Source organism: Mus caroli, chromosome 1 (genome assembly GCF_900094665.2).
Source record: "Mus caroli chromosome 1, CAROLI_EIJ_v1.1, whole genome shotgun sequence".
Lineage (NCBI taxonomy): Eukaryota > Metazoa > Chordata > Mammalia > Rodentia > Muridae > Mus > Mus caroli.
The window spans coordinates 124,925,089-124,944,526 of NC_034570.1; the positions used below are offsets into that span (position 1 = coordinate 124,925,089).

A 19,438-nucleotide genomic window follows, 5' to 3' on the forward strand; every position below is an offset into this window, starting at 1 on the left:
TTCTCTGTGTAGCCCTGGCTGTCCTGGAACTCACTTTGTAGACCAGGCTGACCTCGAACTCAGAAATTCGCCTGCCTCTGCCTCCCCAGTGCTGGGATTAAAGGCATGCACCACCACGCCTGGCGGTTCTCAGAATCTTAATAGAGACCCAAAGTGGTCTTGGGTGCTTTTGATGACATCAGCACACACATCTTCTGGCACGTGCAGGGGGTTGGTGAGGGCACTGCTGTGGCCACTCCTGGCTGCTGCTTCCACAGGCACAGCTCGCAGTGTCCAAATGCCTCTGTGGCCTCCTGACTCAAGTTTCTGTTTCTCTGTGAAAGCTGGCAGCAGTGAATCATAGTCAGGGGTGGGTAGACTGGAGATCCATGGCTCGGCTGCCCTTCTCAGAAAGACACGCAAGGAGAATCTGAGAAACGTGGGTTCTTCAAAACAAACAAGCAAGCAAACAAACATAAAAAACAAGTCTGTTGAGGACAGGCATACAGACATCTTAACAAAACAAATAGCAAAACCAAGAAAATGTTTACACTGTGGCCCCACGCCGAGGGAGGGGATGTTATGAGACTGGAGTCATGATGTGTATTTTTCTGACAAGGGTAAGGAGATAACAGACTTTTTCCTGTTTTTGTTGCTGTTATCAAACAGAGTCTCACTATGTAGCCTTAGCTGGCTGGAACTCACTATGTAGACCAGGTTAGCCTGTGACCCACAGAGATCTGTCTGCCTCTGCTTCCCGAGTGCCAGAATTAAAGCCATGTATCACCATGCCTAGCTGATGACACATGTTTAAAACATTATATAGATTGTTTTATAACAAGTACTTAAAACATGACTGGAACAACAGTGAGCACCCACAGTCCCAGGCATGCAGAAGGCTGAAGGGACAACATTGCAAGTTCAAGGCCAGCTGAGGCTACAGACCATGACCCTGTCTCGGGGGTGGGAGATTGGATATAGTTCTAGCATAGAACACTTGTCTAGCACATGGAATAAGGTCCTGGGTTCAACTCCCACTACTGCAACAAATCCCAAACATCTTTATCGTTCACATTACAGTAATGTGGTATAGTCCTCCTCCACCACGCCACCTGCAGGATTATAGTGGGCAGACACCTTGTCTCCAAGGGTAGAAACACCACCAAGAGCACAGCCATTCTAAGGTCCCCGTGGGTGCTGTCTTCTGCCCAGCTGTCCTGGGTGCTGAGAAGTTTAATTCGGGACAGCGCCTAATGGAAGGAGGAAATAAGTCTAGACATACCATGAAGACGTGTCAGAAACCTGACATCATTCCACCTCAAAAGGCAAATAACTCGCAGTGTGATATCACCTCATCTATTAGCATGGCTGCTATCAAAAACATTAAAACTGAGGCTGGAGAGATGGTCCAACGGTTCAGAGTGTCCACTGCTCTTTCAGAGGACCCATGTCCCAGCCCCTGTGCCAGGAGGCTCACAGCTGTCTGTAACCCCAGTTCCCGGGTATCTGACTGCTTCTTCTGGTGCCCACACACATGGCATGCCAACACATAGACACACATACATACACATAAGGGAAAATGAAAATAAATCTCTCTCTCTCTTTTTAAAAGATTTATTTTTTATGTATAAAAGTGCTCTACCTGCATGTACACCTGAGAGCCAGAAGAGGGCATCAGATCCCATCATGGTTGTGAGCCACCATGTGACTGATGGGAATTGAATTCACAGCCTCTGGAAGAGCTGAGCCATCTCTCCAGCCTCCTTTTCTTTTTAATTAGAAATCAAATGTTGGCAAGGATGTGGGAGCCTTGTGTCCTGAGGACAGGAGATTGAGAGAAAGGAGCCAAGTTGGAAAACAGTCCCTCAGCCTCTCAGATATCAGAAAAAGATCACTGTGCGGCCCAGCAATGACACTTCTGGGTGTAGACCAAAAGACCTGAAAGCTGGATCCGTTTGTTTGTTTGTTGTGATGGGTGCTCTGTAGCCCACAATAGTCCCAAACCGCCAAGGATGACACAAACTCACGGCTCTTCTGCCTCCCCTCCCCACGTTCCAGGATTATAGACCATGTGCACGCTCAACGTTGAGAGCAAGATCTCAAAGATCATAACTTCAAACAGAAATAACTTTGGGGATTTTATTTCATGGGTGTTGGCATTTTGCCTGTATATGTGTCTGTGTTAGGACACACAGTTCCCTGGAGCTGGGGTTCTAGACAGTGATGTGCTGCCATTTGGATGCTGGGACTTCAACCCAGGTCCTCAGGAAGAGCAGCCAGTGCTCTTGACCACTGAGCCATCTCTTCAGCCCCAGAAGGATCTTTAGAACATTGTGATAGATGGGACAAGCCACCCACAAAGGGCAGGTGTTACATGATCCCATTGCTATGAGGTTCCTAGAGTTGGCAAATTCAAATGAAGGGGGAAGTTTGTAGATTGGTAGATAAAAATCTCAGTTAGTAGGACGAGTTGTCCTGGATACAGGGGATGGGGATGGCAGCCCTGTACTATCAGCACCACGCAGCTCCACAGGAATGGACATTAAAAGGTGCTTAGCTGCTACTCAGGAGGCAGAGGCAGGAGGATTACGAATTCAGGACAGCCTGAGTTACTCCAGCCTGGGAGACCCTGTCTCAAAAACACAAACCAAGAAGTTAAGATGGTAAGGCACACATTATAATTTCCAAAATTTAGAATGAAAAGTTCTTAGTGTGTTTATTTGTGGGGTGTGTGTGTGTGTGTGTGCCAGTGCACACACCTAAGTGTGTGTACCATATGCATGCAGTACCTATGAAAACCAGAAGAGGGCACTAGATTCCCCCCAGAACTGGAGTTAGAGGTATTTCTCAATTAAACCCAGGTCCTCTGTAAGAGCAGCCGTTTTTTAAATCTCTGAACCAACTCTCCAGCCCAATTTTAAATACAGTTTTAAAACAAAATAGCTTGACGAGTGGTCATCTGTTGCCTATCACAGTGGCAGAGAGTCAAATTTACATTTGCAGATTGATGAGAAGGACTTCAGACCAAGTAATCCACATGTCCTCTGTATTATCTGGAAGGAGTGGTCAGAAGTGCACATCACATACCCGAAGTATAACCTGTGACCAAAGCTTTCTGACTGCCCACATCTCTGCCTGTCGATTGTTGGCTTTGTTCACTCTGGTGGCCTTCAGTGATGCCCGTGGGACATTGCTAATGGGTAGGGACACTGTTGGTGGTAGCTAACCCTGGGAGTTAATGACTCTACTGAGCTGAAGTTAAAGAAGTCTAGGGAGGAGCCTAGGTCTCTGCTGCAGGATGGGTGAGTGTGCTCCTGACCCATGGCTTCTATTTTCCCAGTCACTTGTGGCGGGTCAGCAGAGAGCCAAGGAGAGTGGAGAGGGCCTGGGGCCTGTGATCTGGGTGTGGCCCCAGAGATCTTAGCTGCAGGAACAGAATAGGCAGGTTATTGTGTCCAGTCAGAGCCCCGTCCCTGAAAGCAGTGTCGTATAGGCGGACAGGAGCTGCATTGTCAGAATGTGAGGACACAGTACCGTGAAGGTTTCCCAGGAGCTCAGCAGTTCCTGTCCATCTTCCATTCCTCCCACCCCACCCCCCTGAGAGCCCACACAGGACACCTGAGTTGTGTGGCAGGAAAGCTCAGGCTCTTCTTACCTTTTGCAGAAATCGGTGTGGGCATCACTGGCTTTGGCGTCTTCTTCATCCTCTTTGGGATTCTCCTGTACTTTGACTCCGTGCTCTTGGCTTTTGGAAACGTGAGTACCTCAGGACTAGGTACCTCCCCTGGATAGCCAGGAGGGTCAGCCCCAAGTTCATTAGATCCTGGCCATTCCGGGTTGGATGAGAGCCTGTGGCATGGAGAGGCTGAGATTATTTCACCAAACTCCAGCTGAGGTCCTGTGGTTCCCGTGATGAATTAGACCCTGTCCCCGCCATTGGATCCCTGTATCTAGGGACATGGATGTTACTGGTACCTACATGGCAACAGGGGCTGTGGCAAAGCCAAAGTAAGACAAGCTCTTCCTTATGAACCAGGAGGCTGAGAGGAAGGAGTTCATGAAAGATGCTTGGGAGGAAAGTGGAGGATAAAGTGCTCACACATAGTTGTAACACTGAGAGGAAAGTCATGGTGGAGGTGTGGGTGGCACCTGGAATGTACTAGAAGAAAGCTGGAGTGTTCAATTCTATGGAAGCCTGGTCTGCCATAAAGGGACCAAGAGGAACCATGCTGAAGGTTCTGACAGAGCCACAGAGTGGGAGCTCTTTAGGAACCTTGGGTACAACTTCTTGTCTGTAAAGGAGAAGATCCCACTCCCTCGGAGCCTCTGTATGAGGAAAAGCTTAGAGCTGAGGAATTGGGTGGGAAACAAGACATTCAAGTCCATCCCTCTGCCTCAGGGCATTTCTGTTCCATACTAGCTAGAGTCAGCCCCAGCTCTGGGAGTCAGCCCCACTGCTGGGTCACGCCTGCTCCCCAGCCCTGGGGATGGGGTGGACCTTGCGCGCGCGCGCACACACACACACACACACACACACCTGTCCTCATTTTCCCGGGCCTGCAGCTGCTGTTCCTGACTGGCCTCTCCCTCATCATCGGCCTGAGGAGAACGTTTGCCTTCTTCTTCCAACGGCACAAGCTGAAGGGAACCAGCTTCTTCCTGGGGGGTGTCGCCATTGTGCTGCTGCGATGGCCCCTGCTGGGCATGCTCCTGGAGGCCTATGGCTTCATTAGCCTCTTCAAGTGAGTACCATTTGCCTCAGCCTCAGCACACCACGGCTTAGGGAGAAGCCAAGGTTCAAATCTCTAATCTCACTCGTCCAAAGCACTGGGGTTCGATCCTCCCAAGCCCTAGGAAGAATCAGACACTCATCTCCTTCCTGTCAGGCCTAGCCATTCTGAAAGGCTTTATAGGTAGCCTTGGCATGGGGGAGGCTGAGGCACGAGGCCACGCCCACTCGAACACAGCCTCTAGCCACCATTGGTGAAGATGTTCCCCATCCCATCTAGTAAAGAGAAGGAAGGCATCAGGCCAGGATAAGAATCGTAATTATAAGAGTAAGTCACAGAATGTGTGTCCTTTGAGCTTGGCCTTATGTGAGGAGGAGGCCCCATGACATAGGCACAAACACGGCTAGGCACATTTGAAATCCGGCCACGGGTTCTGAGAGGTGAGGAATGTGTTCAGTGCGTACAGTGGCAGTAAGAGACAGAGCCTCCGTGTGACTGTAAGATGCCTGGGCTCCACTGTGCTTCTCACCCACTTTACTCGGCTGCCCCTTTCCACAGAGCCCAGGACATGTCTGTCCCCGGGGCCCAGTGGCTGCTCTCAGAGGAGAGCCTTTGAGTAGGACCTGCCTTATCCCTCCTCTCCTAGGCCACCACTGACCCCTTGTCCTCTCTTCTATTCCTAGGGGCTTTTTCCCTGTCGTCTTTGGCTTCCTGGGCAGTGCATTTAACATCCCCTTCCTGAGCACAGTGAGTAGATCTCAGGCTTGGCAGTGGTGTCCGGGGTGGGCGAGCACGTGCAGCTGACTAAGGTGCTACCCTAGGTGCGGTAGACCCCTCCCCCATATCCTCTGAGACACCCCCACCCCCACCATCCCCACCCCCACCCCCCCCGCCCCCCCACCTCCCCCACCCCCACCCCCATCGGGTCCATGGCTAAGGCATGGGTGGAGAGGCGGCAGCCATTAATAGCTCCCCAAGCAAAGAAATGAAAACTCTATTTGACCCAGCCAATACATACCTGAGATTTCTGCTATACCTGCTTAAGTCTGGGCTACGGGCATAGATAGCAGCTGGTGACATCAAGAAAAAGCAGGGAGCAGAGCCTGTTCTGGGCTCCACACCCATCTCTGAAGTACCTCACAAGAGAACACTGAAACACCCAGGGCGGGGCCGGAGCACTCGGCTTGGATCGCTTGCCAGCTGGGCACACCCTGCCCCCCACTCTCCTCGAGTAGTAGCGTAGCATATGCCTGCATCTCAAGGCCAGCTGGGTAATAGCCTGGAGATTGAGTCTGCTTCCCACTCTTTGTCTGGAATAATGATTCTTGGTTCCCACAGCTGTTCCAGAAGCTTCAGGGCTCCTCCAGCTCAATGGTCTGAAGTGCCCAGGCGCGTGCCTTGAACTTGGACTGTTGGTGGAGGGGCTGGAAGGGAAACGGGGGCTATCTTCATGAGCCCCTCCCCAGCACTGACTTACTTCCCATCACACATGGGCATCTCCAAGTCCAGAAGAAAGATGGAGCTGAGTGATGGATCTTAACCCCCTGAGTCATCTCAAGAGGCCACCAGGAGCAGAGATTCAGGCCATGATACCCATCTAGGGCTGGACGAAAAATTCCCACCCTGATTTTCTGCAGGAGAGTGAAGATTAAATCCCCAAGCTGTGAATGTATCTGAGATTTGGCGTTGATGTCTGCAGCCTGAGGTATCCATCCCAGCCTTAGGGCAGGCCTGCAACACCACCCTCAACCCTGATCCCGCAAGATGCTACCAAAGCGCTAAGCATCAGACCCTGTCCTTGGTACATGGTTCATGCTGGCACTGATCATCCTGAAGGGTTTGATGTGATTCTAAGCCTTGGCTAACACTAGGCAACTATGGGAACCGGCCCCACGTAGCATCAGGAAGACTACCGCAGCCAGGAGGTGACCACTTCCCCCACAGGGCACAACAGATAGAGTTGGAGCAATAACAGCCTTGTGCTGGGGATGGGTGGTGCCACTCAGAGAACCCAGCCTGACAGGAGCTGGTCCTCGTTCTGGGGGAGCCCCTGATCTCATGGTAAAAAGAGATTTTCTTTTCTTTTGTTTTTCTGAAACAAGATCTTAGGTTGGCCTGGAACTCACAATCATCCTGCCTCAATTGTCCTGAATGTAGGATTATATGTATGATGCAGTAGACTGGCTTAACCATGTAGACCGAAGAAAGAACATAGGCCAGGCCTTGGTAGCACATGCTTTTAATCCCAACACTTGGGAAGCAGAATCAAACATCTCTGAGCTCAAGGCCAGACAAGGCTACAGCAAGCCCCTGTCTCAAATCAATCAAATCAAATCAAAGCCAAACAACAACAACAACAACAACAAAAACCTTGAAGGAAGAAAGGAGGGAGGGAAGGAAAGACCAGAGTCACTGTGAGCATCTATTGAGCCCCTTCTGTTTACACCTAGCAGTGGAGTAGGTGTCAGGTATATATATGATGTATATATGATAGGGAGGCCTGTTCCCGCCCTTAAGGTATATATGACATATATATATATATACACACACACATATACATACATATATGAATGATACAGAGGCTTGCTCCTGCCCTTAAGGTGTGTGTGTATATATATATATATATATATATATATATATATGATCTATATATGGTGGGGAAGCCTGTTTCTGCCCTTCAAGCACAGAGAGCTGCTCACTCTCCACATCTGCTTTCTCAAAGTCAGCTCAGTAACAGCAAATACAAAATAGCCATTCCTTCTCCCTCCCTTTGTTCTGTATTATTATAATTATTTTATTTTTTGAGAGACGATCCCACTATGTAGAACAGGCTGTCCGTGGACTCAAAGCTCTGCCTGCCTTATACCTCCCAAGTGCTGTGATTGGAGGGATGTGCCACCATGCCTGACTCTGAGACCAGATCTCACTCTGTTACCCATCCTGGTCTAGAGCTCTCTAGGCATCCCAGACTGGCCTAAACTTACCATCCTTCTGTCTCAACCACCCAGGAGGTAGAATTACATGTGTGGGCTGCTATGACCAGCTTTGCCCTCCTTCCTAACAGCCAGCTGCTTATATAACTGCCCAGCACATCTGGCTGTGTCATATCACATGCTTGTCAAACTCCTGTGTCTGCAGATGCTCAGTAATTAGTGGGAAAGGGAGGGGAGGAGAACCCTAGGCTCCACCCCTGGTCTCAGTTCACAGTGCAGGAGCCGCCTCTGGTGGAGGCCAATCTGACCTGGCTTTCTTTCATGTGGGCACTGAGGAGCCTCTGGGTCAGACTGTGCCTTGCTCCTCCTCCTCCAGCCCGTGTCGTCATCAAATTTACTTCAGTGTATGTGTGTGTGTGTGTGTGTGTGTGTTGGAAGAGAAGGACAAGACATTTCACATATACACACTGATCAGCCACTTTCTCTTCATTGTTTGGGGTGGAATGAGTCCCCCGCTGTGAGGGAGGGGGTGTCAAGAGGCTAGAGATGATAGAAGAATTGGTGAGCTTATGAGAGCAGCCTTGGTGATTTCTGGGGGCGAAGAAATCGCTGGCTCCAGACTTGAGAGCCTGGAGGCAGAAGCCAGAGGCAGGGCGTAGAGCCCTGAGAAGGGTCTGGGAGGGCAGAGGTGGGATTATGCTTGGAGACGTCACTCATTCAGACTTCATAAAAGGGGCTGTGATCAGGGAGCCAAATAGAGTAAGCCCAGGAGCCAGTGGCTCCCCGCTGTGTGTTCCAACTACCCAGCCCTCCAGCCCTCAAGCCAAGACCCAGTCAAGGTAGGCACACTGCTTGAAGGACTTGGGACTGCCCTGACCCAGGGAGGGTCTGGAGAAGCAGGCCTCCTACCCAAGGCCAGCTGAAGCATCAGGGCAGCAGAGGGCAAGGAAAGATGGCATCCGGGGATGCCAGGGAGAAGAAGCTGGCTTGTGTCTTGTGCTTAAAGACAAGACACTGGGTATTCCCAGAGCCCACTTCTGCTGTGTAAGGAGGGAATGTAGTGAAGTGACTCTGTGGGTACACCTGAAGGGATCTGGGGGAGCCCTTGGGGTTCATGGCTCACCAGGGCTTATCTGAGCCTTTCCCCCAATACAAAACTAACTACATACACATGCTGTGAGAAACTTGCTAAGAACTGGGGGTAGAGGGATACCCCTGGAAGGAGCCACCTTATTTCAAAAACCTCCTGACCATGCCTAGAATTTCTCTGTTGTTTACTAGATCTAAAAGCCTCTAGGGTGAAAGAAACCACAAAGATTGTCCATGACAGACCACATAAGCCTCTTCTGATTTCTCACATACTGGGAGGTGGTGGGAGTGGGGAAGGGAGGGTGTTCTTTTTTTATTTTCAAACAGTTCAATTCTCAAGTATCGAGTGCTCTCTGGAATCAGCAACAGAGTTTTGGGGGCCTGGAGTGTCTGGACGTGTGGCATGTGTGTTGCTTGTGGGATATGTGTGGTATCTATGTGAGGTGTTTGTGTTTTGTATATTATGACATTTGTTTATTTATAATTGATTTTTCTGTGCATGTGTGTGAGCACCGAGTACCTGTGGCACTCAGTGGACAACTTTTGGGAGTTGGTTTTTCCCCTTCTACCACGTGGATTCCAAGGGATTAAATTCAGATTGTCAAGCGTAGTGGCAAACACATTTATCTGCTGAGCCATCTCACCAGTCCATGTCGGATCATTATATATAGTGTGTTTGCATGCAGTTTGTGTGTGTATGTGGGGTAAAGGTGTGTTGGGAGCAGTCAGAGTTCTCCCGTGGTACACTTGAGAAATGCTGTCCATGATAGGGCAGAGTCTAGAGGGGAGAGAGGCAGATGTCAGCATCACCAACCTCCCAACCTCCCCTCCCCTTCCTCCCTCATCGTGACCTCCTCTGTTTAGAGAAACCAGGAGGCGCCATTTACAGAGCATGCTGACACATTCCCGCCCTCCTCAGTCCCCCTTGGGATATAAACTGGGATGGCTTTCTCTCCATATGAAGCTCTAGCTTTGTATACAGCAGCCTCCATACCCAGCCCCCTGGCATCAGTCCAGGCAGATCCCATGAGGTGGGTGTTCTTCGAGAGACCTCTTCCGCTGGCACACAGGCTTGGGTGCCATCACCAGCCTGAACCCTCCAGGTCAGGTTACGCAGCTGCCATCAGCTGCATTTTTTTTTTTTTTTTTTTTTTTTTTTTTTTTTTTCGAGACAGGGTTTCTCTGTGTAGCCCTGGCTGTCCTGGAACTCACTCTGTAGACCAGGCTGGCCTCGAACTCAGAAATCCGCCTGCCTCTGCCTTCCGAGTGCTGGGATCAGCTGCATTTTAACATGGGTCTGGTGTTACTTTGAAATGATCCACTCATATGAGCTGCCTATGAGTCAACTTGTTACGCTAGACTTGAGATCAGGGCGTCTCTGCAGCCTCAGCACCCCAGCACCTACACCGTACTGGTATGTAGATATTTCCAGCAATGACTTCCAAGCCCTGGTCCTTGTAACCAAGACTGTCTACTGGCTTTGGTTTCCACTGTATTTTCTATTCAAGCGTTAGGGCTTCCACAGAAAGTGTCTGGCTGTTGGGGTGTCACAGAATCCTAGTCTGCTAGTCTTAGTAGCCACATGAATAGGCAGCTGGTGGCCTGGATAACCGAAGCTGCCCGGAGATGGGTGTGGCCTGCTTATGTCTCATGGGATGAGGGCTGAGCTGGAGCATTTAAAATCAGGATTCGTGTGTGAGTCTAGAATCAGGTGGCAGGGGAAGAACTGGAGACACAACGGCAGGATGCAAGGTGCTCAGAAACCACGCCTACCACAGGTCTCAAGGATACTCCCCACTCCTGTCCTTGAACAGAAGCCCTAGGTTCCACCTGTGGTGCCTCCCGCCACCAGGGCACTTAATGCCATTTGTTGGGCAGTTTCAAAATGCTTGACTTTTTCAAAGGGAAATTGGACTTGGGAGCTGGAGACATGGGGCCGAGTGGGGAGCAGGAGAGGAGAAAGGCCGCGTGACTAAGGCCGCGTGACTAGATGAGGGTCAGGCCACACGGCTCCTCTCTCAGCAGTCAAACTGATGAGGCCAATTTAGTTCACAACCTCCCAACACCCACGAAAATAGAAGCAACTGATGGGCTGGGTGAGAGAAAGGCTTTTCCTGTCGTGAATTATAGGCAGTAAGACACTCTGATGACGTCTCCAAGGCTGCGGAGGGCTGCGAGAATGTGCGAGATGGTTGCCTTGCCTCTTTCTTCCTTTTTTTTTTACCTGGAAGAGTTAAGAAATTTGGTTTCTAGTATAGCACAGGAGGGGGGCGTGGGGTGGGGGGAGGTCCAGATTGAGGAAGGTGGGATACCCCGTGGGAGAGCAGAGCATAGGACCCAGCACAAAGGCTTAGTTCCAGGCTCCCAAGAGAATACCTGAACCTCAGAGCACGTACACTCCTACCTGACCTCACCCACCTCCCCTTCCCTGGCCATTCCCATGCATGGCACTTTTTTTTTTTATTCCGAGACAGGGTTTCTCTGTGTAGCCCTGGCTGTCCTGGAACTCACTCTGTAGACCAGGCTGGCCTCGAACTCAGAAATCCGCCTGCCTCTGCCTCCCAAGTGCTGGGATTAAAGGTGTGCGACACCACTGCCCGGCCCATGTATGTCACTCTATTCTCCTTCAGCATCCCTCCCCTGCAAACCTACCATCCAGACCCCCACCGTCATCCAGCCTAAGTTTCTCACCCCTTCCCACCAAATCACACCCTTCCCATTTTCAGTCCCTCCCGCCATCCCTCAGTCCTGTTCCCTGGGGCCTGCCTTCTGCTCATCCTTCTGGCCATCTCTGATCACTGGGCTTTCTCCTCTCCCCCAGGCTCTCTCTTTGACCTAGGCTCTGGTGAAGTACGAACTCTGACCTGGTCTTCATTGCCTCTCTCTGTCCTCAGCCTCTGGAAGGAGACTGTAGACCTGCCTCTTCCTCCCAGAATGATCTCATTGGCTTCTTGGCAGCTGCTGCTTCTCCTCTGTGTCACCACCTATGGGGAGCCGCTGGCAAAAGTGGCACCTTTGGTGAAGCCTGGACCCACAGGTACGCACTGTCCAGAAAGGGGGCCAAGAGAGTCATTGCTGTATTTTTCAGACTATGGCCAGGCTACTGACATGAGTTCAATTTCTGCACTTGAGAGATACCCAGGGCTGGTCTAGGCCCTTCTGCTGTGAGCACTGGAGGCTCAGCTAGAGTTGGGGGACCTGTTGACCCCAACCCCTTTGTGATTTTCTCCTGCTGTGCTCTCTGCTTTACCCCCAAGTTCTTCTCTCTATGGATGCTGGGAAGGATCTTAATGTGTAAGTTACTTGTATCTGTGACCTCAGATCCCTAAAGGGGGCTTAAATACAAAACCCAAAAACCTCAACACAAGCCTTTAACCCATCCCAGCACTCGGAAGGTAGAGGCAGGTCGGTCTCTGTGAGTTCAAGATCAGCCTGGTTCAGGACAGCGAGGTCACTGTTACACAGAGAAATTGTCTCAAGACAAAAAAACAAGATGATAACCACCACCACCACAACAACAGCAAAACCCTCAGCAGCCAGACAGACCTTAATGCCTATCAACATTGCAGGCTCCCTCGGAGATTTGATGAGCTAGAGAAACTAAAGCCCAAAGAGGCAACGTGCTCCCCGAAGGTACTCAGCCAAGTATTGACAAATCGTAGCAGGTGCCAGGGTCCCCCCAGGAGCATCATGGCTTCTGAGTCACGTGGGTTTGAATTCCTCTTGGCCGTTCGATTTCTGTACATATTAGATCTTGCTTAGCCTTTCTGGACCTCAGATCTTAGTCATGGAAGGCAGGACACATCCTGCAAACTTGACATCATTGCACACAAGCAAAGCAATGAGAACAGGGCCCCAGACACTCTCCAATCGTGTCATCATCCCAGGGCTAGGAATAACCCCATCTCTGTCCAGAAACAGTGGCAACTGGCCCTTTCTGGCCACAGGTTATTCTGAGGTTTGCGTGTGGAATTGGGATCTTCTCTCTCACACCAGTTACCCAGGGAAGGTAGGAGGGACCTCCAAGACTATTATTAATCTTGGACCACGGCCACACTCACCTCCAAAGTATGCCAGGGTATGGAGGAGCCAAGCTCAAAGCCATCCTCTGCCCCAGCACCCACTCACACCCTCTCACCAGGCTTCTTCTTTAATAATCTCTTACCATAATTGACTAGCCTTATTGTGTACGCAGAGCTACTTGCCCTGTTTAACTAAAGAAAAAAAAAAGGGGGGGAGGGGAAGAGAGGGAGAATGAATGAGCCTTGTCTGTGAAGTGTTTTCAGAGTGAGGCTTCCTCGCCTCCAACAAGGGAGGGCCTTGCACCTGGTCTGGGGGACATGTACCTGTTAAGGCAATGTAGATAATGTCCGGTCATCACTGAGTCTTAATACTGTGTATTAGCGTTTGCAGTTGTCCTCAAAGACTGGAGTCAGGTCACAGGTGCGTGGGAACACAATGGCCTTGGGTCCATTTTTTGTTTGTTTGTTTTGTTTTGTTTTTTAAATTTCTGATACTCTAAGATTTCCATTAGCTTTTACTTAATGAGCACGTATTGGAGCCATACTATGTGCAGGGGTACTGACTGTTTCAAGCATTCTTAGAGATGGAAAAGTAAGCCCCCTCTGTCTCTCATGCCCAGGGGCTGCTGGACCGCTGGCTCAGACTCCAGACACACTCAACTGAGGGACCAAGCAGACTGCCCAGACCAGGGCCAGAGCGGTCCCTCCTTTTGTTCTTTTCCAAACTGTTTGCTTCCTCGAAGGAAGTAGTTTTATAAACTTATTTAGTAGAATTCTGGCAAGCACTTGAAAGCAAAGCTATCAGAGGGAGGAGCAAACAGCCCAGCCACCCAAACTAAACCTGGCTCCACATTGAGGTCAGAGTTGAACTTCTGCGTTTGAGGACCTAGCATCGGATGGGGCGGGAAGTCTGAGCCGGTGGCCAAAGCAAACCTTGCTATCCCAGCCTTACCTGTCTGTGCTCTCGTCCTAGGCCAGCAGTCCGGACCCCAGGAACTCGTTAATGCCTGGGAAAAGGAATCGCGGTATGCAGAGAGCAAGCCTGGGTCTGCAGGGCTGCGTGCTCGTAGGTCGTCGCCATGCCCGCCCGTCGAGGGCCCCGCTGGGCGCCAGCGGCCCCTGTGTGCCTCCCGCAGTCGCCTGATCCCTGCGCCCCGCGGAGCGGTGCTGGTGCAGCGGGAGAAGGACCTGTCGACCTACAACTGGAACTCCTTCGGCCTGCGCTATGGCAGGAGACAGGCAGCGCGGGCAGCACGGGGTTGAGTGCTAGGCTGCCGGTGGATTGTAGAGGCCCAGGCGGGGAGCTTCTAGACTTGTGCAATAAAAGCAATGCTGTCGTCTTACGGTGTGTGATTCTTCCCCTGACTTCTGCGAGCAGTGCAGATGGGGCAGGTCCTCTTCTCCCTCAGTTGCCTCTTTTCTGATTTCAAGATGTCCTCCGGTGCCAAAGTCGGTGCTTTTTAAACCACTAGTTAAGGAATGTCCCGTGCTGTTGAAAATCAAGGGGTTGGAGAAACGACTCGGCCACTGAGGGGCCTTGCAGCAATTCTAAAGGAGAAGTCTTCCCAACAGCCAGCGGTACCCAGCCAGCTGAAACTGCAGCTCCAGGGAATCCAAAGCCTTCTTCTGGATTCTTGGACACCTACACTCATATGTCCACACCCTCAGACAGACAGACAGACATATATTAATTAAAAATAAAATCTTTAAACTTATTTTAAAAAATTGCTGAAAACTTAAAAACTTAAAGAGGTGCCCAAATTGGATGCCACTTGGATGCTTCAGCAAGATTGTCTCTTTCTTTTTAAAAATACATGTTTATTAGGATGGTGGGAGGGGTGTTTATTTGTTTGATTTGAGACAGTGTTTCACTATGTAACTCTGGCTGGCCTGGTACTAGACCAGGCTGGATTTGAACACACAGAGGTGTGCCTGGCCCTGACTCTCAAACTCTGCGATTAAAGGCGCGTGTTCCACCATTCCCAATCCCAAGATCAAGTTCTGAAGTGGGCCTCCTACTTCTGAGACTTCCCTTCTTTCCTGGTGGAAGCTTTGCTGCACACTCATTACGTTCCTTCCCTTCAATTTCCACACATCAGTCAGTGGGACAGAGTGATCTGGAAGATGGTGCCGATCACTGCCCTGTTCACAGAGGATTAACCCGAGTCCATCATCAGGCTTCTGTACGGCTGCCTGGCTCCAGGGCGTGAAGGTGCAAGGAACATCTCTCCCAGGGAAAATGTTTACTGCTCTTTGTAATCATCCCGAACCATGTCTTCTTCACACCTTTATAGTGGAATGCCAAGGTCATGAAAGATAAATGACACAAGGAGTCCAACCCAATGACTTAGCCTAATGGCTCCTCAACCCCACCCCACCCCACCCTACTGCACCCCACCCCCATCACAGCTGTGCCTTCAAGATGACAGGCTTCCAATCTGAGTCAAGTTCTGGGGGACCGATAGCTAGGGAGGAGAAATTTGGGTAGGAAAAAAATAGTAGAGCTTGTTATTAGGAAATCCACCCTCCTGCCCACAAGATGCCTCAGCTTGAGCTGTTCCTTAGACAGCCTTAGAGTTCCCTAGTTCACCTCCCCAGGGATGACAGGATCTCCTCATCTCCATCTTGTGAGTAATCATAGTGTTCTGCCCATCCCAGAAAACAGGGCTACCATGGGATGGAAGCAGAGCAGGATGGAGGCAGAGCTATGTTGCTATGGCAACACTATTGGCTGTCAGGGGAATGAGACAACCTGCCACATCCCCATCTTTATCCTTGAAGCTGCCCTCCAGGATCTGCTGTGAGCTGGTATTGAAGCATGTTTTGGTAGTAGTGTGGCCCTGTCCATATTGGAAAGGGCATCCCAATAGCATGGGTACATTGCTGTACATCCAAGAAAGGAATTGACTCAATGCCTCCTCCCTGGGGTGTTTTTTTTTTTCTCACAGACCCGAGAGTCAATCCTTTTTCTGGTGAAGCCTGTAGGTAAGGAGAGACTATGGGTCTCTGAACTCTGCCCTCGGCCCAACTTTTATGACACTCCTGGGGTTGTTGAGGCAGAGAGGAGGATTGGCATTTAGGGGAAGGGCATAGGGTGGGTTCTCTGCTGTGTGAAGCAGGGCCCCTCTGTATGAAACTAGAGTAGGTGAGAGGAACTGTAGGCAGGCACATGTGTGTGCATCTATATGGCGTGAGATGTGGTGTGGGCCCCTGACCACATTTGAGGCCTCACCAGCTCTCAACACAACCAACTGCATCCCTAGTTCTCTATCATAACTGACCCAGAGGCCCACTGCAGCAAACAGTTGAAAGGGGAGCTGATCCTACACCCCATGCCTCTTGATCCCAAAACTGTTGCCTGCAAGACTCTGGGTTTCCCAGTTCTTGGCCCCATGTCTCTGGAAAGAATGGGGTCTCTATAGGACACAAAAGCTCTTTGGCTTCATGTATGCCCTAGTTAGGGTCTTATTGCTGTGACAAGATACCATGTCCTCTTATAAAAGAAAACACTTACTTGGGGCTGGCTTACCATTTCAGAGGTTCAGTCCATTATCCTCATGGTGGCAAGCAAGGTAAAGTGTAGACAGACATGGTGTTGGAGAAGCAGAGAGGTCTATGTCTTGATCCAAAGGCAACTAGGAGAAGACTGTCTTACACTGGGCAGAGCTTGAGCATAGGGGACCTCAAGCCCACCTCCACAGTGACACACTTCCTCCAAGAGGGCCACACCTCTTCCAATAAGACCACACCTCCTAGTAGTGTCATTCCCTATGGCCAAGCATTCAAACACATGAATCTATGGAGCCTTTCCTATAAAACCACCACAGTGTGGCTCCAATCTTGATTTTAACCTGCTCTTTAGATTGAAGGGAAGGCAAGAACAAGAGGAAGCTGAGAGAATATATGATGCATCACCAGGGGTTCCCAGAATCCACTCTGGAGCCCAAAGACTTGAAGGCAGAGATGCACAGGGGTTCTCAAACCTAAAGTGCCTGGGAGTAAGGGACTGAGAGGACAAGGACTTTCATAGCTAAGGGATGAGTCTGCCCTAGGCTCCAGCCCTCTCTCATCCTTGAGGAAAGAAATACAGTGGTTAGAGGTAGGATGGGAAAACAGAGATTTTGGCTTCTAGTATCCTCTTAATATGTTCATGAGCATTGTTGAGTTCCTATAGTTCATCGAGCACAGGGTTACACATTTCATCCTCACAAAGGCATGCATAGGAGGTGGGCAGTGTAAGCTCCATTGCATAAATAGAAAACTGGCTCAGAAAAGTGGGTGAAATGTGCCCACAAGATGTTCCCGGAAAGGCAAAGAGGCAAGAGGTAGACACAGTCCCACATGCCAACTTTCTACCAGTTGACAAGGTCATCTTCCTGCAGTCCCTCCTTCTCCAGCCTCCACCCTTTGAAGCAGCACCCCATCCCCCACGCCACTCCTCTCTGCACAAGCATATGTCTTAGAATGCGGATCAAGGAGCCAGTGACACACAGACCTGCTTTTGCCCTGTCTGCCTCCTCTCTGTCAGCAGCTTGCCCGGGGCCCAGATGTGATCACGAGATGGCTAAGACATCAAGCCCAAAGAGCTAGTGTACCCGCTTCTGTTTCCATTGTTTCGCTTCTAAGATAGCAGAGCCCAACATGGTTCCTTGCTTGGGTCAAAGCTGGATACATAGGGTGGAGCTGGCTTCTTTTGCGGGAGGAGACTAGGACATGACAAGCAGCCACAAAGTCATCTTCTTAGGTTGTGCTTTTTTGAGGTTTCTTTGATACGAGTCCAGTGCAGTCTGTAACTATCCCCTTAACATGTTATGGAGACAGAAGTAGGCAGGTGGGTAGAGGAGCGCCCTCATAGAAGCAAGGGGACCATCATGGGATAGGGGGTTTCTGGAGGGAGACTGGGAAAGAGGATAACATTTGAAAAACAAATAAATAAAATATCCAACAACAGGTAAAAAGCAGGACCTTTGAGTCACTTCTGCCTGCTGGCTACTTAGTCCTCACAAAAGTCAGCAAAGGAGAATGCATTAGCCACTTTGCTTGTACAATGTTAAGAGATGACAAGACACACCTAAAGCAAGAAGGGCGTATTTTGGCTCATGGTTTAAGATGAGACAGTCCTCGGAGGCTGGGAAGGCATGGGGGCAAGGACATGAAGCAGCTGGTCCCTGCAGCTCACTTCCTCCTTTTTGTTCAGTCTGGGATCCATGGAGCTGTGCCATTCACATTCATAGCCTTAGCTTCTCAGTGAAAACTCTCTGGAAATGTATTCATAGACACATAGAAGCGCGTTTCCATGGTGATTCAAAATCTGGTCAAGTTGACAATGAAGATTAATCACCATGACTCCCAAGGACAGAAAGAAGGTTCAAGAAGGGCTATAAATAAATAATGTGATTTAACAAACAGAGCCAGCTCGATGGCTCCGTGGGCAAAGGGACTTGCTGCCAAATCTAACAACCCGAGTTTGATCCCTGAGATACCTACGTGGTAGAAATGAGAGAACTGATTCCCAAATGCTGACCTCTGACTTCCACAGGTAGGCCAGGTCATACTCACACCCAATCCCCATCCCCACATAAGTAACAAAAGTGATTACAACAAATCTTAAAAAGAAGAGAAATAATGCCAAGATGTTGAGGATGGAACGAACCTACCTGGGGTAGGGTAAGGAACGGCAGAGCAAAGGAAGCTGCAACCACAAAACCAACTTGAGCTCCTGACTCACCTGCAGAACCACGTCTCTGGATGGGAAGTGCTAGGTATGGATGGTGGGGAGCCTTTTGAAAGTTAGCTGCAGTTCTCTATGATGTTATGTTAGTAATAGATAAAATTGATACAGGATCTGGATTTCAAACAAATGTTAGTGCATGTGTTAAGGCTCCCAATCTTTTATTGATTGGTCATGTCAAAATTACTTTAGCTTTTTCTACAGTATTTAATGGAAGTTGTATTGATTGTACACTTTCTAATTGTGTTAGTGTGTGTTATGGCATATCTGTTATGGTGATCTATCAACCAGATTTTGTTTTATTGGCTGTGAATATGACAGGACCTTGGTATTATTAAGAAAGCTTGCAAGTACTGGAAGAAGTGAGTCAGCTTTAAGCAGAAGTAAGAGGATAGTGGGCTTGATTATTGCTGGTATAGCAGCTTTAATTACATCGATAGCTAGCACCACTGCCTCTGCAATTGCTTTGACACAAGAAGTTAAGACAGCTACTTTTATTAACCATTTAGCAAAAAATGTTACTAATGTTCTGAGTATTCACGAGGATTTAGATAGGCGTTTGGAACAACAGGTTGATGCTCTTTATAATAGTATTCAAATTATTGTAGAGCAGGTTCAGAGTCTAAAAGTAAGGAGCCATCTCCAGTGCCAAGCCAAATACCAATGGATTTGTGTTACTTCTGAGGTTTACAATGATAGTCACTATAATTGGGAAAGGGTTCAAAGACGCATGCAGGTGTTTGGCATAATTCCAACACCTCTCTGGATGTTTTAGCTTTGCATACTGAGATTATGAATTTAAAGAATGCTGCTCCACTAAGCTTTGATACTGCTGATATTGCTGGTAGAATTATTCATGGCGGCCCATTGGACTTGCAAACTTTATATGCCCCAATATAGGGGAATGCCAGGGCCAAAAGAATGGGAATGGGTGGGTAGGGAAGTGGGGGGCGC

At 49.5% G+C, this 19,438-nt stretch overlaps 2 protein-coding genes across 2 annotated transcripts in view; both read left to right on the forward strand.

The window, feature by feature from the left end:
- The window catches only part of Golt1a (golgi transport 1A), an 11,570-nt gene extending 5,189 nt beyond the window's left edge, over positions 1-6,381 (forward strand). The window contains exons 2-5 of the mRNA XM_021168525.2: positions 3,644-3,735; positions 4,543-4,721; positions 5,393-5,456; positions 6,048-6,381. Of these exons, the coding sequence (XP_021024184.1) occupies positions 3,644-3,735; positions 4,543-4,721; positions 5,393-5,456; positions 6,048-6,089 (377 nt within the window). The 3' untranslated portion in view covers positions 6,090-6,381. The remainder of the gene's footprint in view (positions 1-3,643; positions 3,736-4,542; positions 4,722-5,392; positions 5,457-6,047) is intronic.
- On the forward strand, positions 6,339-14,093 carry Kiss1 (KiSS-1 metastasis suppressor). The gene is made up of 3 exons (XM_021168506.2): positions 6,339-6,414; positions 11,626-11,768; positions 13,727-14,093. The coding sequence occupies exons 1-3, from the start codon at positions 6,377-6,379 to the stop codon at positions 14,014-14,016; spliced, it is 471 nt and encodes a 156-aa protein (XP_021024165.1). The 5' UTR covers positions 6,339-6,376; the 3' UTR covers positions 14,017-14,093.
- The last annotated feature ends 5,345 nt before the right edge of the window (positions 14,094-19,438 follow it).

Coding starts and splice junctions, on each gene's coding strand:
- Kiss1 (XM_021168506.2), top strand. CDS start 6,377: ATGTATCTGAGATTTGGCGTTGATGTCTGCAGCCTGAG. Junction 6,415..11,625: donor GTTGATGTCTGCAGCCTGAG/GTATCCATCCCA, acceptor CTCTGTCCTCAG/CCTCTGGAAGGAGACTGTAG. Junction 11,769..13,726: donor GGTGAAGCCTGGACCCACAG/GTACGCACTGTC, acceptor CTCTCGTCCTAG/GCCAGCAGTCCGGACCCCAG.